This window comes from Epinephelus moara, chromosome 24, assembly GCF_006386435.1.
Source record: "Epinephelus moara isolate mb chromosome 24, YSFRI_EMoa_1.0, whole genome shotgun sequence".
NCBI lineage: Eukaryota > Metazoa > Chordata > Actinopteri > Perciformes > Serranidae > Epinephelus > Epinephelus moara.
Genome location: NC_065529.1, coordinates 18856729 through 18882121, shown reverse-complemented (window position 1 = coordinate 18882121; position 25393 = coordinate 18856729). Strand labels below are relative to the sequence as shown.

The 25393-nt window shown below is 40.6% G+C and overlaps 2 protein-coding genes across 8 annotated transcripts in view; one reads left to right on the top strand and one right to left on the bottom strand.

Moving 5' to 3' along the window:
* The window catches only part of celf4 (CUGBP, Elav-like family member 4), a 107407-nt gene extending 101382 nt beyond the window's left edge, over positions 1–6025 (top strand). For all 7 annotated transcript variants that reach the window (XM_050038456.1, XM_050038459.1, XM_050038460.1 and 4 more), the window contains one exon: positions 1087–6025. The gene's annotated coding sequence lies outside the window, so the exon portion shown is untranslated. The remainder of the gene's footprint in view (positions 1–1086) is intronic.
* Positions 6026–7420: 1395 nt separating this feature from the next.
* Positions 7421–25270, bottom strand: kiaa1328 (KIAA1328 ortholog). Its single transcript, XM_050039157.1, has 12 exons — positions 25186–25270; positions 24642–24677; positions 22893–23173; positions 22614–22714; positions 22337–22452; positions 16092–16216; positions 14408–14796; positions 14041–14259; positions 13592–13687; positions 13330–13421; positions 12953–13064; positions 7421–7799 (listed from the first exon to the last, which is right to left on the bottom strand). Exons 1-12 carry the CDS (start codon positions 25238–25240, stop codon positions 7571–7573), a joined length of 1851 nt encoding a protein of 616 aa, XP_049895114.1. The 5' UTR covers positions 25241–25270; the 3' UTR covers positions 7421–7570.
* Between the last annotated feature and the right edge of the window lie 123 nt (positions 25271–25393).

Here is a 25393-nt window from a genome sequence, read left to right as displayed (position 1 = left end):
GCATCTCAAACCATGAATGTGTGCACAACATATCATCCTAATCCATCCCGTAGATGTTGAGATATTTCACTGAATACGTGAAAGCTTTGACCTGCAAGATAAAGAGGCAGGGGATCACCAGGGGAGTCGTTAAAGCCACGTTTCCTCCAAACACTTTCGGTATAGGTTGGTACCCTTAGAACCAGTACGTTACCCAGACGGACATGTATCTACACCTTAGATCTGTTTAGCATTTCCACTGCAGACAGTGGGCAGGGTGGTTACCAGATAGTAACAGCTGCATCAATGCTACATTCAACTCTTGCTTTATTTCCTCTTCACTAGCAATGCAGAGGAACGTCTCTAACTCTCCGATTGTCCACAGTACAGGGTTGCATGGTTTCTGAGTCCTTGTAGAGCAAGATTGATGATTTTCTCTTGACCAGTCAATGGACTGCATTGGTTCTAGCTCCACCTTCGAGTATCAGATCAGTGCGCTAGGTACCTCAACATAAGGGTGACGAAAAATGGATGTCATGGGGCAGTCTTCTTGGCGCCATCCACAACTTTGACATTGGAAACACAAAAATAACCGTTCTAATGTGTGACAAACTGAACTGAACTCAACCGGTCCGCTTGGTAGAAATGAGGCTTAGAATTTATCCTCTGGGTACCTTAAATATCTGTACCAAATTGTCTTGCAATCCATCCACAACTTGTCAAGATATCAAACTAAGGTCTAAAAATGTCAGCCTCATGGTCGCACCAAAGAAAAAGGCATGGGATCCCCAAAGTTGGAAGGATTAATCCTCTGGGTACTATGAATGTCCATGTCCAAACCATCTGATCGCAATCCAATCAAAAGAATTTCCTCCTTGAGAACAAATGATAAACTCTCCATTTGTAGTGGTTGAGATATGTCAGTCTGGACCAAAGTGGTGGAGCAACCAACTAACTGATTGATATTGCCATCCCTGATGCTATGTCACTATTGTGGCTAAAAATGTTCCATAAGTCATATGCTTTACCACAATTTAGTGTGAATTTGTTTTGTTTTCCAACATATTACCTGACTCAAACGAGTTTTGTTTCTCCTGTGCTTTTCAGGTTTTGTTGAGCTGAATCATATGTTGACTTCTTGCTACCCGCCACTGAGTGCAAACTCAACATCTGGACCACTGAGGCTGCTTCAGAAACAGAGGAGAGAGAGAGAGAGCGATGACCGAGTCAAGGACACCTCCTTTTGGATGTACTAAAACTTTGGAACTCAGAGAGAATTTGTACCAGCCTGGCTAGCCCCAGGACCTTTTTTCTTCTGCACACATATACACACCTCTTTCCCCACAAAACCCTGCTTGAATGACAGCTACCTTTTCTGGACCACAAAAACTTTTACTTGAACAATGAGGAGAAAAAAAAAGTAAAAGAAAACTCTATCAAACCTACTTACAATGACCAACCCCACTGAACTCTTAAAGGGAATATGGATGTCAAAAGTCCACCAAGAACAAAACTTTTTAAAAACTGAATAGAAGATTGCCGTAGGAGATCTTTCTGTAAGATGGTTTGAGTTTGGGGCAGTTGACTTTTGAAGACCAATTTATAAGACTTGAAACAAGAAGGGACAAGAAATTCTCGGAGTGAGAACTTAAGTAGGGAATGTGATATTTTCAGGACACAAATTGGCTTCGATTTGGGATGGCCATCTTTAGCTCGGAGTGCCTGTCCGTTTCCAGGGGATACCGTTGCCAAGGAGAGCCATAGCAACGGTCTCCAGGGAGTCTTACCTGTCATTCCTTAGTTGTTTTAGGGACCAAAAGACCAAACATTTTTATTGCTGAGGACTTGTAGCTCTAATATACTCGGACCACTGCATCTCTTTCAGTCAGTGTTAACTGGTTGAGGAGTTGCACTTAAAAGAAGTGTACATTTCGAATATATACAACATGTATATATACATATATATTGCTGATATGCTTTTTGAATACAGGCAAAACTATTTCAGATGACCAAATGGGGTCTCTCACTTCGCTAGTTTACAATTACTCAAAATGTTTATTTTTTTCTCTTCTCATTTTGTCTTGGGAGGGATGGCGAGTGCATGGGAGGGGCTGCTCCGTATCACAGCCTTATCTTTTTTAACTTGACATCCTAACCTCATAGATAGAATAACATCAGAAACGTTTGAAATATATGAACTTGTTTATATTTGCAGTACATATATATGTATAACAAGCATTCAAGCAAATGTATTCATATATACAGTATATATGGATAAATAGATATTAATCACAAACAAATATATGTATTTATATGCACATATTTTATATATGTGTGTCTGTATATAGAACGGCGACTGACTATGTTGAGCTGTAATTTTTTGTAGATTTTAGCTGGAGTTTGAAACATTGCTCTGCTTGGGAAGAATCGCAAATCTGGCAGCTCCCAAAACTGCAGGCATTCCTATCTCTGATTACCTATATGCTGACACACAATATATTGCTAAAAGATACATGTGTGAGAATACACATATGGTGTAAATATTATCTGAAAATGCAAAAAGCCACATCTCAGTAGCAGGCTTTAAGAGAATCAGGCTAAATGATTTTAGAGGAAAAGGACAATTATCTTCGACTCTATTCCAAACATATCTTTTGAGCTTATACACACACTAACACGCACGCACACACACACACACACACACACACACACACACAAACTTCTCTTTGAAACTTGAACCAAAATGAATACGTCTCACAACCCTTGCTCTCTTTTGCATTCAGTAAAGTGCATGTAGCGTATGGGCTGTCACCATGTCAAGGTGTGCCTTGTCACCTGCAGAATCTGCCATCAAGCACTGTGCTCTCAGAAAACAAAGAAAAAAACAAACACACACTACTGCAAGCAGCCAACGCGCTATTATGATGTCAAAACTACAGCCAGATCCATATCATTTGTCAGCAGCGTAGAGAGCTTTCAGTGCATGTCCAATATAACAAACCGTCCAACAACTGTTGGTCCATCAATGTCTCTGAAAAAAAAAAATGCATTTAGAACAAATGTAGACTCATGCGATTTCACTTCAGATAAAAGCGGGCATTAGGTAACCTGTTAGCACAGGTGCTAACTATCAAAGTTGTGTGCAGGGCACCTGTGACTACGTTCCACTGGTTGGAGTCAAAACTAGGGTAAAGTTCAGGGTTGACATGACGTGGTTTAATATGAGAAGTGATTGAGCTTAGTGGACCTGACGTGAGGGTTTTAATGGTTATGAAGGTGATGTAATATTGATGAGTACGTTATAATTAGAGAGCTGGCTTCCCATCGAGCAGAATAAGAGAGGTTTTATGTACTTTCCCATCCAGCAGTTAATGTGTGGACCTCTGCTGGTAAAGCTTGACATGAAGCATATCCTTTAGAAGATGTTATATTGCCTTATGCTATATATGTCCTCATACAATCAAGTATTAAAGCATAATGAAACTGTAAAATGAAGCAATAAGAGTGAAAAGCCATTTACCCATTACAACTGCTGTATCACTGAGGCTGGTTTCATATTGCTTTAGCATACAGTTTCTCATAATAGTCGACAAAAATGGTATGAACACCTACTATATACCTGCAAAAGGTCAACAGACTTGGATTTATTGGACCCTGCATTCAACACATATTCAGCTGGTGGAGATTACTCAATGAATATTTATATACATGAATATTTATAAGGCTATATGACACTTTGGAAGACAATGCTTCCTGTTGGGTAATGTTACTAGTTTTTCCTATAAACTGCTCATTATGCCATTTCCCTAGTGTCTGTGTCTAACCTTTTTAGCAGATTGAATAATTTAACATTTACCTTCAAATCCGGTGAGGCTAAAAGATGCCACTACACATCCCAGGACGCCACTGTTTGTATGTGCCACACAACAATGACCAGATGACCATCATGATCATTTTTGCTCCGACAGTATCCGCGGTTGGTTCGTACAAAAAGGCCTTGTACATCCACCTGAGCTGCCTTTGAGCCGACAATAACATCTGAAGCTAAATGTCATATGTCTGGTGTCCCTGATCGCCACACTGTGTGCCCTCTTTGACTGCCCCCTCGCCGCTCTGAGAAAATTGAAAATGGTGTCGACGCGGTCTGTGCTTTTCTAATGGTTTGTTTGAGCAATCACTCATGTCTTTCACCCAGCCCATGTTTTCATGTCGAGTGAAATGAGGGAGGGGAAGCAAGAACGACCGCGGGAACTAGAACGCCAAGCACCTCTTCTTCATTTGCTCCAACTTTAAGCTGCAAGTTTACATGAGAAAAGTAAAACAAAGTATCGTGGTTCAAAAACAACAAGAAACAGAGCAGAAGTTTGAATATAAATATATATAAATATAAATATATACATAAACCGATGAATATACTGTAAATTGTTTCCTTTTTTTGCTCTGTTTTCCTCTGTACATAGGTTTGCATATTTTATAGGACTTTTACTTCTATCTACAAGGACTGGATAAAGTACTTTAAATACTTTAAAAAAAAATATATGAATGAAAAACATGATAATGCTCAATAAAACCAGGTACAAAAAAAAAAAAAAAAAAAATAGTCGCTAGGATACGGTACAAACTGTAGGACCTGACCAAGGCATTTATCCAGAATACAGTCAGGGAGAGCATTGACCTCAGTTAGAGCTTAGACACACATTGACCTATTTTATAAAAAAAAAAAAATACTTTGATGGGTTCTATTCATTTATCTATTTGTTTAGATATTTATTTAATAAGTCATGTCTAAGATAATATGCATGCTTTCATGGCATTATTTTTCTATGAGTTGGTACGTGACCAAATAGTTTTTATATGACATGCATGGGCCACTGTTGTGGTCCACAGATGATCATTGTTCCTGTCTGCAGGACCATGCCTTCAGCACTTCTTTGATGATGGGGAAAAATGCTCCTATTGACCAAGTGATGTCAAAGACAGATTTTTAATCATTTATTTATGCGTTTATTTATTTATTTATTTATTTATTTGTGTTTATGTATTTATTTATTTGTGCTGTTTGATTCAAGATCTGAGCTCTCTTGTTGCCACTGATCTGTTCCGCTTTGTATCACCACATCACATTTTACCACTCTTAGTATTGGCAAACTCTGAATTTAACAGCTACAAAGACTGATTTTACATTTTTCCTGTTGCTGATAAACTCTTCAAAAACAATGCAGTGCAATACTAAAGCCTTATGTACATTTGTAATTACAAATTCATTGTTCTGTTCCAAAAAAAAGTTAGCTTTGTTAAACGATTGTTAAAAAGAGATGCCAATTAGAGGATTCCTCTGTCATTCTGAACACCATTTGCTCCCGTCCTGAAACCTTTAAACAAAGTAAAAAAAAAAAAAGGAGCAATTCCAACTCAAACACTCCCTCATAAACCAACTGTTCAATCAGATATGTATTCACAACAGAAGATATGCCTTGAGGTCACTACAAGTTGCTGCTAATATGTAAGGATCTAATATCTGACGGATTGCTAATCACTGATTAACTGCCTGCATAAAACGCCAGTTTTGATTTTGAAATCTTTATGCCCCTCCTCCCTGTTTTTCCCATCTTGCTTTGTATTGTTTGACGGAGCTCTGATCTTGTTCAGCTGATGTGTTCTACCAAGAGCAAAATTCAATGAAAACTGCACTATCTCATCGAAAACAATTGAGTTTACTATCATTCTTTTAAGTGCTGTTATCAGTGGTTTTTATTTCTAAAGCTCAGTAGTGTTGCTAGAATCACATTTTCCTTCATATGGTTTTCAAAGTATTCTGGAAATCTATTTCCCAATTTCAGCACACACGGAGGGTGGGGAAATGAATGTTGCATATTAAGCTTTGCCGGGTTCCTGATGAGCTAAGCTTCTGATTGGGCAGTGCGCTTTAGGCTCCCGCCCCTGTCTCTCCAGACTGCACCATTCTCTGGTCCCCTGAACTCTTTTTTTGTAATTTTAAATGAATGATGCGTCTCAGCTTAGCCCAATAATAAAGCACAGTCTAGAATAAAGTGTCCTGTGTCGTGTCATAATTACTGATGACTCAATGTGAGAGTCCCCACACAAATGTCCCCCTATATTCTCTACAAGCAGGAGGTGATGGTTTGGTCTATCCATCCAGTATCAATTTATCAATACATATTGAGAACGATTACATACACGCTAATGTTCGACTAGTATTCCAAATATGTTAATGTCCCAAATTTGATAGGGCCATGTACAGCACATTCTGTTTGGATTTTCAGTTTTAGGCCTTTTTCTGAGTTTAGCATTTTACAATTAAGACGCGGAATGTGCCAAGATTATTCTGGTTTTAGTTGCATTATTTGGAAATGCACACAGCACATTCGGAATATGTTTCTCAGTTGGGGTTTTACCACAGTTTGTGCTGTTTATAGTCGGCTCTGTGCATTGTCATGAATGTCTTGTATACACCCCAGCTAGCCAACAGTATGCAAGGCTGGGGTAGAGATGTGTGCCCAAAAGAAAAGCCCACATTTCCTGTCAGAAGTAGAAACACACTTTCTTTTAAACATTATGAAAGACTTAGACATCAACAGGTTTTTAAAAATGAGCAAATTTTGCAAGGCCGACCTTTTCAAGAAGGTGGCTGAGGGAAGAAAAGAAGGAGTCTGCTTTTACACTCTCCATCAAATCCACCACTGGTAGGAAACTGAAAAAATCCTATTTTGAGCAAAGAAGCAAAATGAGACAAACGACTGCAGCTGTTCCACTGTTCTGTATTTTGACGTGATAAACAGCATGTTAGGTCGTGTTAATCCAAGTATGCACGGCTGCATGTAAACGGGAATATTAGTGAATGTTCATTTTTATTTGCCATTCAAACACCCTAGTAGGAATATTGTCGGGGCAAAAACCTGGCTGTTTTGGGCATGTAAACGTACTCAGTGATTCTGAATATTTGAAATGTTTCATCACTCATTTTTTTGCAGTATCAATACACCAGTAGCAGTTGTGCTTTCTCACTCTCTTTTGTTTATGTTTACTACAGTCATTCTGCTGTTCTCTGCTACTGACCAAGAAAAGAAAAGTCGTCATTATCATGTTAAAGCCTTGTTATATTTATTGTTTCATATGTATTTCAAATCGGTATCAAAAGTGGTATTGAATATAAATATTTTTCAAGGTCTTGTATCAAAGTTAGAAATTCCAGTATCTTGACAACACCACCACCATGTACCGATGGTTATCCAGATTTTAATGATTTAAGGATAATTGTTTTCAGTCATGATAAATTAATAGATTCTTAATGTGAAATTGAAGTTCAGTTCGCAATATTGCTGCCAGTGTCCTCAGAGATAATTGGCATAGCTCAATGGTAGTTTTCCTGCAGTGACAAAATAAGATATCAATTACAAACTTGAAGCAAAGCCAATTCTGAATAAATATTTGTTTATTTGTATTAAAACCACAGTAAGACAAATGTGCAATCTACAACATCATGATCATTCTGATTTAGAACGGTGACTGAAAATGTAATGTTATTGAAAAGTCAAGACCACACAGGTGAATAAAGCCATTTTCTTCTTTGTCAGCAAATGAAGAAAATATCCTCCAGTATCTGGCTTTCTTCCAGGTCCTGCTGGGTGCTCTGAGGATAAGACCCAGCAGGGGTGAGCAAGGTTCTGCCCGCTGGTTTGGGGGCATGGAGGCCCAGTCTGCGTTGCACTGTTTTGGGTCTTCGAGTGGACTGCTTGCTTTGCTCAGGTGCAGAGACAGGACTAAAGACATCCAATAGCTCAACCAAAGAAAAGTCCAACCTGAAAAACAAGTAAGGGAGGCTTTTGTTGTTTCATTTACTTCATCTTTTTTTCACGTGACCTCAGCTTGTTTCAAAGGTTGAATTGGCACAGGCTACATTTATAATACAGAGCCCAGCGGAGCCCCGTAGACAGGCAATGTTGTAAATGAGTATCCTCGCGCTGTTTCATTGTAACAGAGAAATGCACACAAAGACCGCCAGTTACGGTACGTGCACTCAATGTTAAGCAGCGAGGGTGCAAGCCAAGGGACTAACACCAGACATGCACAAGGCCAAAGTCTACTTGGAGCCCGACGCTTGTACAAAAATATTTGTCATTCACCTTTCACTTGTTAACACAGACAATATGAAAGCAAATCTCTCTTCGACGTGTTAACAAAATCTTTCTTGCTGAAGTGTCTACTGAACCCTAACAAGCAACGTTAACAAGTCAAAACCACTGGGGCGTCCCAGCAGAAAAACACACTTTCTTGCAGGTGCGAGAGGAAAAAGAGGGAGAGAACCCGGTGCTTTCTCCCCTGGAATAGAAATGAGGGAATGTGCAGTGAAATAAATAAACCAAAACGGGGGAGATTAAGCTAATAGAGATTCAATCCCTCAGTCTGGCTGGCTTGATAAATTATTCAGTGTATACACAGTCGAACAACGCCATTCCAGATACAAAACATGAATTCTTTAAAGCACGCTCCACTGATGTTGCTAACATAATTCTCTGCTCGTTTAAAGCTGCATCGATTTGCATCGCGCCACTCCGTACACAGCTCTCCCAGGTAAGGGCGATCTTTGGCATGTACTTGTTGATATGCATGTGGGTGGTCAGCAGAGAGACACATCAGTGGAACTTCCAATCAGGGTGCATTTGTGTTCCTCCACACGCAACTATAGACCTTGATATGTCATATTTTCACACTAACTTGAGGCAGCACACATCAGTGGCTTGGAAGCTTTAAAAGGCTATATTTTGCTTTAGCAACATGAACTAATGTATGCACATGTTTGAGCGCAAGGGGGAGAAAGTGAATGAGGGGCAAGTCGGCTGAGGGATGATAACTGATGAAAAAAGAGACTGAAGCTCAAGTAAGTAAATCTGTCTTCCTCATTTGGTCTCCTGCCTGTCAACAGCAAAGGAGAAAGAGAGAGAGAGAGGGGAGCATGAGCAGGAGTGAGTGTGTGTGTCTGTTTGTAAGGGAGAGACTGGAAGCGAGTGCAGCTTTGTGGATAGAGAGGAAAGCAGAAAGGGAATGTGGGGGAGGGACTTTGGCTGGGTTCCTTCTCTCGAAATGTGAGAATTTGCATTTTTATTTGTTGATTTATTTAACGGACAGGGCTCTCAAACAGCCATCCATCAACAAACGACATGTCGGTAATGAATAATGCATCACTTACCGGCGGTCACAATCTATAACAAGGGGAGTGCGGGGGGTAGGGGTACAGTTTGGGCAGTAATGGGGGGATGGCAGTGGGTGGGGTGAGGGGAGGAGGAGGTGGCACAGAGATTGCACGCGGGCTAGAGAGAATGCCAATAGATTTTCAGAGAGGTATACAGTGCAACAAAGAACTTCATTTCTTGGCTCAAACTTGTGTGAGGTAAAGTTGTGAATTGCTGCTCGATATTAATATCCCCCATAGGAGTCCTGGCAAATCTATTTTACTGCTACATGCATACAGAAAAATGCATGGAGAAAAGCAGCAAGAGCAGGTTCCTGTTATTATAAAAAAAATCTAGCCTGGGCTGTTGGGTCATTCTGATAGCATGAAGAGATGCTTCCTGTGCCCATCAGTAGAACAGAAAGAAGACTTAGGGAGTATAACATCTGCAGAAAGCTGATTCTAACAACATTATACTCTTTAATGAGCCTGTATGTAAAAATCAAAACTACTTTGAAACAAACAGTGATTAAGCATTCTGCTTTCAAATACCTCCTTTCCTTTGTCCTTTGAACACATATACAGAACTGCACCTTTCTTAGTGTAATAAAAACCTTTGGGCTTCATTCTCCCAGCGCACCAATACTGTTTGCCTCTTTTCTAGCTCTATAAGGCCAGATAAAATTCCCACAAAACTCCTCTGCCTACGCTCCCCGCCACCTTCCTTCCACTCGTAACTTTCACTGCTTATTTGGCTCCTCTCTTTCATTAAAGATAGCCGTCTCGCCCTGGCGCCCCTTTTCATTTGCAGTCCAAACAGTAAGATAAAAAACCTATAATGGCCAACGCGTATATCCCGCATGTCAATTTCCCAGCCAATCAATAGCAGGCGGGCAATGGCAGGAAGGATGGAGATGAGATGGGCGGGGTGCGCTGGAACTGTCTCATTACTAACTAGCACAGGATTCATGGAAGGATTAAGAAGGTCACTTAATGTTAACCCCAGCTTGGTTTTGCAATTTGCACATCAAGATTGAATTGGTTAAGATTAGGTGGTCACGAGGGGCATGCTGTTGCCGAGTAAAAGAAAGGGGTTCAGGTTACATTCTAAATCCTACAGTAGGATATTTGATCTGGGTTACTGACCTATCACAATAGTGTTTTTGGATTGTTTATGACATACTGAGTGCACTTTAGTAAATTTTTGCTTGTGTAACGAAAGTAGCGTGTAATGCTGATGAGATTAAAAGCAACCACAATAACATGTAGTTTAGGCTTAGGCAGTAGGGTGTCATAGTACACCAGGTTATTCAGAAATCCCAACAGTATGATTTTCATCAAGAATACAGACACTCTCTAATAAACTCATACGGAGATGCTGTTTTGAGGATGTAGTGCACATCACGAACCACCAGAGGTCAGTTTCTACTGGTGGAACACACCGCTGAGCTGACAAACACTGCGACTGCGACTGGAAAAAATAACATTACAGGACCGTAATGAGCCCACCAGTTTTGATGAAGTGTGTTTTACGACGAGTAAACAAGGCAATTAATCGAAAAGTCTAAAGAGAGAAACTTGAATTCACAGGGTATTTCTCTGTTTAATAAGGAAAATAGGTTTCATAAAATGATTGTTCTTGCCATTTTATAAGTTAATATTGTTCATTTATTAGACTGAAAAAGCTGAGAGAGCTTGCGGAATGAAGCAAACTCGACGATCAGGGGTGGGGACAGCACCACACACGGATACTGTCATATACCGTCAAATTTCAGAAAGGTACAAAGGTACGAAAAACAGATACTGCCCAGGCCTAATGTCGCTTCTTATTCTTAAAACTTAAATTAGTAAGATTCTGTGAAGTTATTGTCATGTTAACACTTTACAATAACATATTTATGGCAATAACATGGGGCACTAATGACTTATTCTTTAGATTTCAGCACAAGAAAATGAATAGAAGTGAAAAAATAACACCATCCCTCAGACTTTGGTTACTCATTGCCAAACTGGCCTAAAATGAGCTAAGGACCATTACATACACTATTGTCTTATCTCATTCACTGCAATTTATCCAGCTTAAATTTTCAAACTATTTTCATGCAGATATTTTTTAAACACTTCTAAGAAAAAGACATGTCTAATCCAAATCAGTGGATTACCAAAGGATTACAACTATTTTAAGAGATGCACATGAAAAAACATGTTGCAAGAAAACCACAAAAGGCATCTGAGAGGCAGACTTCCTCATTACTGGTTGTAAAAAAATAAAAAATAAAATAAAAACACTGTGTGTAACGAAGAGTCCAACAATTTTAATAGGCTTTGGAGGTGTAAATGGATGGTAATAAGATCTGATATCCCAGGTCCCCTGCTGGAATTAATGGGCATCTGCTGGAGCTCACAGTTCAGCTTGGACCGCGCACTGCTTTGTTTAAGGGTTACTCATCGAAAGTCGAAAACTTTGACTGCGTCTCTGAATACTGTATCTCCTGTTAACCAGCACTTTTACAAAAAAAAATCTGACATTATGCAAGAACAAATTGGATCAACTTTCAGAATTGTAATTTTTAAGAATAAAAGTAGCAGCACCACTGATACAAATTGCTTCTCGGCAACTGATATTTTTGCACACAGACACACACACACACACACACACACACACACACACACACACACACAGAAGGTAAGATGACACATAGTCAGGTTAATCACCATTTCGTGTAAAGAGTGTAAGAAAAAAAAAAGGTAATGAATGTCCTTTCCTTTTTAGGTAAGTCTGATGCTTGCACTCAGTGATTCATCCCTGTCCTCAAAACTCCTCTACCTTCTTAACGTCTTTCTCGCCATTTCCTTCTCTATCCGTCTCAACCTGCTCTAACTTTCCTCGCTTCCCATTTCTCACTTTATCCAATGCCCTCACCCCTCACTCACCCTCAAACACACTTTTAACATCTCTCCCTCACTCTTGCTTTCTCTGTCTCATTACTGTGGCAGAGAGAGAAGGGAGGGCAGTGTGTGCATCCAGAAGTCTGTTCAATTACACCTGCTGCAGGGTCCCTGCTAGGCCGACTAATGGAACGCAGCATGTCTCCTGACAGGCTGGCCACAGCGCTAGCTAGCCCAGTAAAAAGCTTCATTTAGCCTCTCACAGCTCGAAAAGTTAGCTAGACTAAGAAAAGACATCATTTAGCCTCCAACACTGCAGCAACTGCGAGCCCAGTTAAAGCCTCCAGATTCATATTTCTTACTTGAACTATATTTATGCGTTTCATTATTGTTAATATTTCTTCACAACTAGAGGAAGAAACGGCAATTGCCTTAAGAGGTAAGGGAGAACAAATAAAATACTGAAGCCTGACAGCTTGCAAATAATCTTCCCAATGTCCCCCACAAGACAGAAGTAGCCTGCCCAAAGAAAACTCATGCAGACTTTCCTGTAGAAGAGAAAACCTTGTTAGTCCTGAAGAAAGCTTTGTTCTGCGCTAGTTTGAAATTCTGCATAAAGATTTGTGCCTGGATCTTTCAAGTTCTTAACTGTGCTGTTTTTCATTGTTGCTCACTGCGCGCTGAGTCTTTTCTTCTGGCTGGCACTTTGGTTCTGTTAAATTTAACCACACACTTCTGTGAACTGACTCTACTAGGTTAACTAACACTTCTAACTTTGTTGAAGTCCTACTGCTTCTGCAGCTTAATAAATAATGCTTCACTTAACTTTAAACTATTAGAATAAAAGGTAAATCTTTATAAATGCTTCATTTGTGTTCCGTAAAGATGTGTTACCTAGCCTCAGGAGACTTCTGGATCACAGACAATGAGATGGGCCTACTCAGGCTTGCAGGGGACTTAGCAGGAGATGTGGCCATGTCCTTTCTGGACCGCTCTAAGGCGTCTGCTGAGAGATGCAAGATAGGAGTGTTATATTTGAGGCAAGAACAACAAGGCTGAGAGCAACACAGGCAAGACATTTGAGAAACTTACCCTGGTGATATACAGTTCTTTATCTAAGTTTTACAGGTATATGAAAGTACTAAAATACTCAAGTTTAAATAAATCCAACTCTTGAAAGGCCTAAGTCTTTTATGTTTTGAGGGAAGATGTTCATCTTGTGTGTAGACCTGTACACACATAGTTCTGATTAACTGAAAATACAAGCTTACCATTGTTATTGTCCAGAGGAGTGGGTACAGTTTGGGAGTGTTTTCTATGCAAGCTCTGTCCTGCAGGATGTACCTCTGCATCTTCACACGCACTGTAGACCACAGACACAAAATATTAAGGTGGTGACATGAGTATATGGACGTTCGTGTGTGTGTATATGTGTGTTTTTGATGTGTAAGGTGTGTGAGCGAGCCTGTATGTGAAAAAAAGGAGTTGCAGTGTGAGTGTCTGTCTTCCTGTCTACCCGTTGCCTTGGTTTACCTGGGGGGTAAATCTTGGTGGGAGGGACCCTCCGGCGGGAGATCTTCATTTTTAGTGTTTGAGCTACTGAGATCAGATTGAGTAGCTTGCTGAAACCTAACAAGAATATAGAAGAAGAAAATGGACTGAGGTTTTACTGGTCTGAAATAACAGATAATGAAAAGTCAATCAATCAATTTCAATCAATTTTATTTATAAAGCCCAATATCACAAATCACAATTTGCCTCACAGGGCTTTACAGCATACGACATCCCTCTGTCGTATGCTGTAAAGCCCTGTGAGGGCAAACAAAAAAGGGACTAAACATGGACAGGTAATTACTTCTTGGATAGGCGTAACTATCTATCTGGCCACTAACTATGAGAAGTAACTACCAATTTGTGCCTCTGAATGTAAGCTAGCAATGTGACCAGATACGGTTCATTTCTCATTGGCGTCTGTATTCTACCTGCTGTAATCAAGACGCGACTGATATAGCTGCTGATTCTGTCTGTTGAGCCTCTCTTCCTGCTCAGCCAGCCGTGCCTGCAGCCTCTCTCTCTCCATTTCCAACTGCATCTTCTGCAGCAGCAGCTGGTGCCTCTTTTCCTCCCAGTCCTCGTGACCCAGCAGAGGCCTGGTCAAGCCTTCCTTGGCCTCTGAGCCAGTGGCATTCCCGCTGTGGAGCCTGTGTGCAAATACACATTTCATTAGCGTAATGTCCTGACATTTTTCTTGTTTATGACTTGATAAAATGCACAATTTCATTAAAACTACAGGAAAGTAATGCAATCATGTGAGACTATAGATCATGACTGTACAGAGTACTACTGTACCTTTTCCAGTCTTTAGGATTAAAGGTGTCATTGTGGCCGTTCTCAAGACGAGAGACATTTTTCCGTTGCTGTGTTCCATAGCCACTGTCTTGACCACAGCCTTGGCAGTGCTCACATCTGTGATGGGACTCTGAGTGTGGCTCCCTACTCCCCCTTTTCTGACTCCTATGCTGTTTGATCGACCCATCAGTTGGACTGAATTCACTTGCACAGGACTGAGAGGCACAGTTGCTTAGGGTTTGTACTGCTGCCTTTCCTCCACCACCGCTCCTGTGCACTTGAGGCTGTTGTGCTCGAGTAGCAGCGAGGCTGAGGTATGAGCCATCAAAGCCTGAGCCATTAGCTCTGCTAGCAGAAGTTCTGCTGGGGGCTTCCTCACCGCTGAGCACCTGGATAGAGAACAAAGAGGACAATGAATGCATTTTGGCCAATTTAGGAAGCCTCTGAAAAATTGATGGAGTATTTCAGCCAAAAACGTTAGACTGCTCCATAAAACCCTAATGTAGAGCTGGGCTACAAACCAAAATTTACCAATACTGAATAAGGAGTCACTAACCAACCTAATTTGCTCATGTTGCAATGTGCAGTAAAAGCTTTCCCCGTGTGCTTGTGAGGGCTGTTTCATAAGAGCTCAAATATCACTTCCAATTTGTGTGGGCTACCGTGACCTGAAGCTTTTTTTTTTAGTCTTAAAGTCTACTTTTTCCCATTTTACGCTCGTAACTACAGTGATTGTGTATTAAGCTCTGAGTGCTGCCAACACGCGGGTGACAATACACAGCAGTACTGTGCCTGAACACATCCTGTGTAGAAACTGACAGAGGACTCATGCCGCCGCTGCTGCTCTGCAAACGTGCTGCTTTCACTGTGCAGCTTTATAGGCATGGCGTTAGGGTGGGGCTGGGTTTATAGCGGCACAAATGCAAATCATCCTTCAAAACTGTAAACTGGACAGTGGCCACAAGATTAAGAAGACAATTTCCAAGTGAGCATAACTGGCAGGTAAGCCAAGGTCAGAAACATTATGAGATAAACATAAGGAGGGAAAGCCCATCTTATAGTTGACTGGGGATGAGACTGTGACTAATTTGCTGAGGGTCAGAGAGCAGGCAAACACACATTATTCAGAGCCACGGCGGGACAATGAGGATGGCCAAGTCATCTATTCTTACAGGGGCTGAAGCCAGAGAGGCGTCTTCGCTTCTGAAGTGTCACCTTGAGAGAGTTTTCACTATGTTGTAGTCATATCGAACCAGTGCTTGTTGTGGACTTCTACGGTGCTTTGTTATGCATTATTATGGCACTTGGCCATGGGACAATGTGCTGTAGCATGTGTTGCCACTGCACATTTTTGTGCCTGAGTGCCTGACGGATGGGAAACAGGAGTATTCTCTAAATATGGCTGAAACAGGAGCAAGTGTGCAGGTGTTATTCTTTCCTTCATGTACACTGTATTTTGATAGCCTTGCACCTATGTGATGTGTGTATAATTATTCTCCTTCATATAGGAGCAGGCCTGATGACTGTTCTTACTTGGTTAGTAGCAGAGAACAGAAGAATGACTCAACTAAACATTCAAAAAGAAAGAAAGAATGTGTATTAATAAATCGATATTTCTGACAACACTACCTGCTACAACACGTATTTGCAGTCTACCACCCACCCACACTGTTCCATACCATACCTTGCTATGGGCTTGTGCCTGGCTGAGCTGGGCGATGGACTGGTTAAGTTTTGCCTGTTGCTGAGAAAGGTATTGTTGGTAGAGCCCGAGCAGCTCCTGGCACTCTCTGTACTGCTGCTGCAGGCCTGGAGGACCAAGGGTTAAGTAACTAACAAACAACAAGTAAACTGAAAATAACAAGACAAAACCTTTAGCCTAAAACATTAAAACCCTCCCCTGCATTCAGCTGAGAGAAATCCTGTGCAGGCTTAAATATTTTCACAAACATTTTTTAGGGAAATAGCTCTACGAAGTAAAAATGAAAATGATCACAGTGGATGTACTGAGAAGGTAAGGAGAAAGTTCTTTTATGCAACTTAAATGGAAAAAAGAGAGTGGATTTAGATTGACAATCTGAATTAAACCCTTGTTTCTGCAATCAATTACACATTGGACCAGAAAAGTAGAGGGAACAGCAAAGTTGAAAACAGAGAGGGAGAAGAGGCCAGCAAAATCAAAGTTGTTGTTGTGGCACGGAGCTTTCACCATCTGGGTCGGGCCAAGCTGTGTTGAGCTGAGCTGGGCTGTGCCGTGCCAGGCTATCTGCCAGACAGAGAGCTGGCAGACACAAGAAAACTAATCTGGAGCGGAACTACTGCTGCGCCTCAGGAGCCCACTAATGACAGTGGCAGCACCACACCACACTAGCACATACAAAGATAATGAGCACGAGAATAGGGAGACTACACACAGACACACTCACACACATTCAATAATCAACCTCGGTCTGACTCTCACTTCCTAATGCACACACACACACACACATCACAGCGAGACATGAGAGCACAAATTCCCCACCTGCACTGTAAACAGCCCACACACAAACACTACAATAAAGAAAGTGGTACACGCACACACTCCGGCCCAAGCTGACCTTAAAGTGTGTTCCTCCAGGCCATATCTTTTTATGATGGTGGCCCTGCTCCCCCAGCTGATGAGTTTCTCAGCATCCGTTTGGAAAAAAAGCCCCCATTTTAAAAGAAAATCAAAGTTCAAAGTAGAGCCTTATTGAAGGAATAGTTGGCGGAACACTCCATAAGAAAACACTTTGGTTGTTAGAAGACTTCAATCAGGCTGTGGAAATGAAACAGAGGGAAAGAGAAGAGAGCGGAGACGGCTTTGAATTGATGACCAGACACCAGACAAATGCAATGCAGCAGCTTCCATAAACATTAGGAAAATGTGAGGAAACACTTTGATTGAACCCTCTATCTAACTAAGCCTCCTCCACCGCTGCACTGATAATGTCCATGGAAGTAGTTCTATATGGACATCACAAGGATATCACATCATGTAAACCTTTACTGGTAGGTCTTCTTCTACATCATGAATAAGGGTCTTGAAGGGGAGATACTGAATATGCTCGTACAGCTCCACCTCACCTCAGTCCAAGATAGAGAGTTGTTTGCTGAGTCGAAAAATGCATGCTGCTCATACTTCAGCATTGGCATGAAAAACCCTTTCCACATGATTTCTCATACCTAAAACAAATGTTTCCCAATAGACGCAGATATATAGTACAGTACACTGGAATACAGATCGGCTATGGTGGGAGCCCACAGACCAAAATACACACATAAAGACTGTCTGTGCTACAGTACCAACAGGACTGCAGCATCATAGCATCCCAATGCCATAATTGAAGGTAACGTGTGTTAATGTGTTGACAAGCTGACGCAGACAGCAAGCGCTAGGTAATCTGAACCGAGTGGAGCAACACTGATAAGATTCCACCGCTCTGCCCGTCGCCACACTAAACATGCTTCCTCCACAGCCTTGGACATCAGCCAATGGGGGCCAAGCACTCGGCAAGCCCCTAGTTTACATCAGAGCTGCAAAGTGCCAACAATGACTTACTCCTCCCCTCTGCTCCAAAAATACTCAGAATCAAGGGCTTGGGCTGAAGAGGCTTCAGACGGGGCCTGTCAAAATGATTCACTTCCCTGTCAGGCCGAGGCTCAAATGAAATAATGAAATCCACTTCAAGGTGGAACAAATTTGCACAGGAGAGGGGAATATTTTAAAGCCTGCTTTGGCTCACTGTGCCAAACAGATTGAGCCTGAGCAGGAATGTGAGAGAAACGGGGGCGGAGACTGATATGTATGAATGTGTGTGTAAGGAAGCAATGACGGGGAATTAATAGAAGACGACAGTTTACATAACTGCTTCAATACTACTGAATCTAGAGAAGAGACATTAGTGCAAGTCACACAATAAACCCACAAATAACGTCAGATAAGTATTATTTTGAAAAGGCCTTTAAAATTCTGAGAGCAAACACTGAGAAAACCAGTCTCATCATAACTATTCTCAGCCATCTTTGTTGCCACGATGACAACTAAAATGTGTAACTAGTTTTAAAATCATTGCACTTGACATCTGTACAAACTGTCTTTTGTCTAAAGAATATGTCGACTGCACATCTGCAAAAGACGACAATTCAAAAAGCCAAAAATAGAGGCCATGCATTATATTGGTGTGCCAACAACAACTCAATTAAATTTTGATTGTTTCAGCAAAGAGTCAATGCATTATGCATTATTAATTTCACATTAAGCCCAAGATTGGTTCAATTTGATTTTATTATATTCAATTAAGAATTTAAACTGATTTAGTCAACAATTACATAAACCTTACTCTAATACTCCAGTTCATAGAATTATATTTGTTTTCAAGGTTAAACTTCAAATGACAGCAGCTCAGTGTGTTTATATTTTTCTAAACCTCTCCATGGACACAGACTTTGCTGCTATTTAGTTGTACAGAATGAGGGGCTCACAAAATTGTTCTTAAAAGGCATACTATGCAGGATTTTCCTAAAAAACAACGTATAGGCTCATACAGAAGAGAATTATACATGTGGGATATGTCGATATTATTCAGGTTTTAGGAGCATTCTCTGGACATGTATACAGCTCATTCTGAATATGCGCACCAGTTGGAGTTTTTACTGCAGTTTGTGATGACGCATGTGCCTGTTTACGGTCAGCTATGTGCCTTGTCATGAACGTGTTTTACTAGCTAACAGTTTGCAAGGCTGGGGTAAGACAGAGAAACTACTTTTAAAGATTATAAAAGACTTGGAAATCAATACTCATTTAGATATGCACATTTTCTTTCCAATGGTGACCTTTTCAAGAAGGTAGTTGAAGGAACGAAAAAGGGAGGATGTGTTTGCACAGTCTAAGAAGTCCATCAACAATGGAAGAACTGTGAAAAAATCCTATTCTGACACAAAGACACAAAATGGCTACAGCTGTTCCACTTACCAATATTTTAACATGATAAAACAACATGTTATGGCACTTTTATGTGAGTATGCACGTCTGACTGTGAATGGGAATATAAGTAGAATATTTACTTTCATTAGCCATTTAAACAGCTTAGTAGAAATATTTTCTTTTTTGGAATAAGGGCAAACATCTGAATATTTTGTGCATTTAAATGTAGCCAATCATTTATTATGACCCACTCAAATTGCATGGCAGTGTGTTTATTTGGAGAGATCCTGCCTTCGGCCTGTATTTCATTATTATTTTGCTGTGGTCGGGACATTTTTGGTTGTGCCATGTAGCCTCGAGCAAGGTAAGGGCTTCATAAAAAGGTAGCGACCAGGTGCCAGACCATAAGCAGCACGCATCCAAGAGGAAGCTACAAAAATCACAGACAGCACAGAAAAACACAAATATAGTGAGTGCCAGCAGTTAGCTTGTTCAAGTATTTGCTTTTCCTGGAACGTTGCTACAACAGTAGTGTAGGAAGGGGGGGGCCTGAATACTGTTTTTACAAACAGAAACAGACAATTACTACTTAGCATACCTTTAAATTAACCAGTTAAAGTTACAGTTATTTTCCATATTTCTTGGCAGTGTCAACAGTATTCCCAAGATACAGTTTTCATAAACAGACTAGAATTTAGGTTAATTTGTTTAAAACCTTAAATAGATAGCGTGCACTTACACAGCACATGGCTTAAACCGCATATCTGTTTCCTACAATAAAGGCAAGATACAAAACATCCAAATCAGATCATGACAACATGATCATGACATCAGGAAATATTAGGGGCTCAATCTACCTAAAAACAAAGCGCTAAAAAATCTCCAAAATCTATCTTCTTATGCACGCATATCACAAAAAGCACACTTGATAAAACCAGATTTCCACATTGTAAATGTCAGCTAAAAATGGATTCTTCTCCGACAATCCTCTATCACAACATGTAGCATTTTTCAATGACATATTCAAACAGGGCTGTTATTCCCCTCTCTCCATGGCCTCAGGATTCCCTCCAATTGTTTCAACTCAATAAATGGCATTAGCTCTAGCGCCTGCTGTGCCTTGTTCTGGATACAGCAAGTGTTAGTAACACCACCTTGACTTCTGCCCATGCCAACATGCCTTGAAGTACAAAAGGCATCCTTCCTATCTGAAACACAAATTCAGTCCTGTGTGTCAGTCAGTTCCAAATGTCAGCCGAACACCCTAAATATCAAGGGTACTTTTTTCCTCTCATCCTAGGTGGCTTGGGGCTAAGGTATAGCCCTACATTCTTTATAACCCTGACAATCCTGAATCTTGCTTAGATAAGATAAACTGAGGCGTAATGGAATTAAATTTGACAAGACTCTCATTCAGTGTGTTTGCCTTTGGTGTCTCCTTAACCTTTCAGAGAAGTGCCGGAACCTTCTGCCTGAGAAGGGCCTTCATGACTCCTGCACGCACTTTAAAAGACTGCGTTATCCCCCCTGAGGTGCTTGGATCCTAACACTTTTTCCTCTCAAATACCTTTTTAATGGAGTTTAGAAGTTTGGTGTAAATGCCAAGTCTCCGAGCCAAAGTGCCTTTAATTGAGTTGTGCTTTCCTAATTTTCCCCGCTGCCGTTGCCAATCGTGCAATTTACCAGCGGGGTCAATTACTCTTCATATTTCGCAGTGTTTTTAACCTAAATTGACTGCTGGCCATGTTCTGGTTTGACCTGAGCGGAATTGTTATGAAGACAGTAGGTGGGTTGTGGGGTGCGATAAACAGCATACTATCACTGTAATTCGAGCACTAACCTCATGCTAGACGATCAAGAATGAGCTGGTGACCTACCTGCTCTCATTTTGTGAGAGGGAACTGAGAGATATAGTCTACAGTTAACGTTCAACATTCAGGGAGGGTTACAAAAACACATTGTGGTGAAAGCAGTAAATATCAAAATTCATCTTTGGATGATATGATGATTTAGATGGTTCGGGCCACGGCTCCAACCTTGAAATTGATTCTGTACACAACAGCGGATAAGCTACAAGCACTTGCAAAATACATCTGCAGCAGGCATCAAATCATTCAAATGAATCTCAATCTGCTGTATTTCTCTGTCTTTTGTATCAAATTGAAGGGTCTTGGCCAACATGGCCTTGCCTAAGACAACACTGCCCCCTGCAGACTAACTTATGGAATAGCCCATACACCCATGGAACCATACAGCCGACAAAATATAAAATATAGAGATGTGCATCTTAGGGATATGCTCCAGTGTACTATGGAGAACTGGCAACAGTTTTTATTCCAAACAAAGACTATAACAGACGATCTTACTGAATGATCCCCCATTTATGGTTTAATTTGGGATAATAAGCGAAATCTCTTGGGGTGTGTTCAATGTTAAATCTTAATGCACCACATCTGTTATTCTGGGTAAATATGTTTTCTGCAGGGATTTCTTTAAAGAATAGAATGATGCAACTGCACCATCATATTCTACTTATAAAAACATCTTGGTAACAATTACAAAATTGATGAAACTATCATACCCTGGAATTCTTGAGGGACCTCTGGCTTTCTCATAACAATGCAACACAGTTTGCAGCAATCAATACACCATGATTGCAACAATCAACACAGCATGGAGCATATTTTAAACCATTAAACATAGCCATGTTCTTTGAAAATTACTCAAAAACACTAAAAAGGAGGATGTGGGACTTAAACCAGCGTTGGTGAAGTGCATTTATTCACTGTTCCACTACGACTCAGTATTGCTACTTGCGACCGCACATTAAATGCCCTACCATTTCATTTAAAAAAAACAAACAAACAAAAAAACAATATGGTAATTACGACAAATCACCTCACCCACCACTGCAAAAAGTGGGTGGGTGAGAGAATCCAACTCACTGCTGTGTTTTTGTTTGTTCAGTTATTTTGAAAGGATACTCTCCCTCTCGTGTACAATGATCAGGTTTTGTTGCTCCAGCTGCTGGATCTTGCACTCAAAATTTTCCTGTTCATCTTTCAGACGCTGTACTGACTCCTCTTTCTCCTCGCTCACTCTGGAGAACAGGAAATAACGGTGTTAAAAGATAGGTGGTCTACATTATGCAATCCAGGTGTGAAAAGGGATGAAAAGACACCAAATATAAATTGTTCCATTCATACATTCATATGAACTTTATCACTGTCTTAGAGTTCAGTGGCATATACTGCTGGGTACCTGGCTAGTTCTTCAATGAGGTTTGCAATCCGGCGCTTATCTTCAGGACAGAGGTCTTTCAAACAGACCTGGCTCTTAGCTCTGCTCGTCTCAGGGAAAACCTGTGCAAAGAATGGTTAGCAAGTATTCAAAGATATTAACACTAACTAATAACAAAATTCTGTCTCAAAATACTCTTCCTTGTATTAGATTATTCATATGCTCTCTTCCATATTCACACATTTCGTCTTACACCCATGGAGGGAAGAGAAAAGTACCCAACATAAAACATTAGTTTACCTGTGTCGAGGGGAGAGAAGTACCCAAGGCTGGTGAGAGGGTGTGCTCTGTAGCTGCAGCAGTGTCAGTCCTATGATGGACTGACACTTTTTCCTTGGTATAAACCCCTGAGCGCTCACTTTGTAAGTGGCTCAGTTTCTTGCCACCTTTCTTTAGTGTGGTCTCTGTCTTGCAGTCAGAGCTACGCCTGGCTCGCATCTTGGTATCTCTGTTACTGGATGTACTGGTGCTGCCTGGTCTCAAGCTGAAAGGGGTGTGAGTCTTTACCTCTCCATCCACTCCTGAGACAGTTCGTGGGAAGACAGAAGAAGAGGATTCTATGTGTAAATGATCTACATACAGCGGGGGAAATAAATATTCAACACATAAACATTCTTTCATTTAACTTATTTCCAATGCAGCTGCTCACATAAAATTTACACCAGACATTGGTATTACTTCAATAAAACGACACAGATAAAGAAACTGTAACATTTAAATACAGAAAAAAACTCAAGTGCAATTAAGTGGAATAATACAGGTAAAAAACATGCTAACTCAATACATGGAGGGGATGTTTGCAATGCCAGCTTTAAGACGCCTCCTCAAACACCTTTTATTTTCTTCCTCTGGAACCAATACATCGTCTCCTTTGCAGTATGTTTTGGATAGTTGTCATGCTGGAAGGTCTACCTTCCTCTTATTCTCATCATCCCGGTGGATGGCAACAGATTTTTCTCAAGGATTTGCTGGTGCATGGCTCCATTAATCTTCTCTTTGATAATTTAAAATCTGCCGGTGCCAAGAAAAACAGCCATATACAACGATGCTTCCACCTCCAATCTTCACTGTAATTGTGGTATTTTTAGGTAATGCACAGAGCCATTTTTCCTCCAAACAAGATGTATTTTATTGTTGCCAGAAAGCTCCATTTTTGTCTTATCTGACCACACTACATTCTTCCAGTAAAAGGATCTCCAAATGTCATGTAGCAAACTCCAAACAAGCTTTTTGGCAACAATACAATGGGTCATGTTTGGAGGAGAAATGGCTCTGTATATTACTCTAAAAATATCCCACCTACAGTGAAGTCTGGTGGTGGAGGCATCATGGTATGGGGGTGTTTCTCTTCTCTTGGCACCAGCAGAGTCAAAATTATCAAAGAGAAGATTAATGGAGCCATGCACCAGCAAATTCTTGAGAAGAATCTATCGCCATCCACCACGATGATGAGGATAAAAGAAGACAGACTTTCCAGCAGGACAAAAATCCAAAACATACTGCAAAGAAGACTGTGTATTGTTCCAGAGGAAGAAAATGAAAGGTGTTTGAATGGCACAGTCAACAACCTGACTTAAACCTAATAGAACATTTGTGGATGAAGCTAAAGATCAAGATTCACCAGCGGCCCTCCACAATCTACAAGATTTGAAGACTGTCTGTGTGGAAGAATGGGCACAAATCCCCCCGAACACTGTGAAACATTGGTTTCTTTATACAGAAAGCTGCCATTGCAAACAAACCATGTCCAATACTTTGTTCCTGTGTCAATCCACTTTATTGTCAATGATTTTCTGTATGGATTGAAATATTACAATTTTTCTATCTGTATAGTTTAATTGAGTTAATCCCAATGTCTGGTCTAAATCTCATGTGAATAGCTGCATTGGAAATGTGAAAATGTTGATGTGTTGAATTCTTATTTCCCCAGCTATATAGTTATTTCAAATTGTGTTCAGAAATTGTCCAAAAAACACCACTGAGACTCACCAGGAACAAACACTAAAGGCTGTTCCTCATCTGACACTGTGTGAAGGCAAAAATAAGACAGATAGAGAAGTGAAAGGTCAGTAAAATGAAACTAAAGTTTGTTAAGGCATGTTCTTTCTAACGCTAACTGTCTAATCAATACCCTCCTCCCGTGTTTTAGGGCAAACAAATAGCTGGTGCCCTACAATCACGTAACGTTAGAAGCAAAACAAAAGCTCGTTGTCTAACTCCTTAAATGCTGAACAGGGCTGCTTGGTAATGTCAGTGAGCATTAACACTATCATCACCAAGTTTCAACATAAAATAGGCAACGTTAAGGTAACTTTACAGACGTAACTTCACTTTTAATTAACCAATTACCGTTACGCGTAACTATCACTACGTTAACTTAAGCTAGCTGTCTCACTTCCTCAGAAATAACAACTTGCCAGCGTTGACACAAAAGTACCATGTGTGAGACCCTCTAGAAAACTTTTTATAACTTTACATAAAATGTATACGAATGACAAAGGAAGCTAGAGCACTTTAATAAATGTAAGCCTACCGCCATTCATCCAAAATATCCCCGAGTTTCCACTTTCTGCTGCCTCTGCCGCCATGTTGAAACAACCGCCACCACTCCCTGGGAGCCAAGCGTTGCTAAGGGATTATAGTCCCGCCTTTCTCTTTCAACTCAACAGCCAATTGGCTACGCTACGTGAAGGCGTGTTTCTATTGGCTGATACATGTGTCAATTCTGCGTCAGAGCTGTT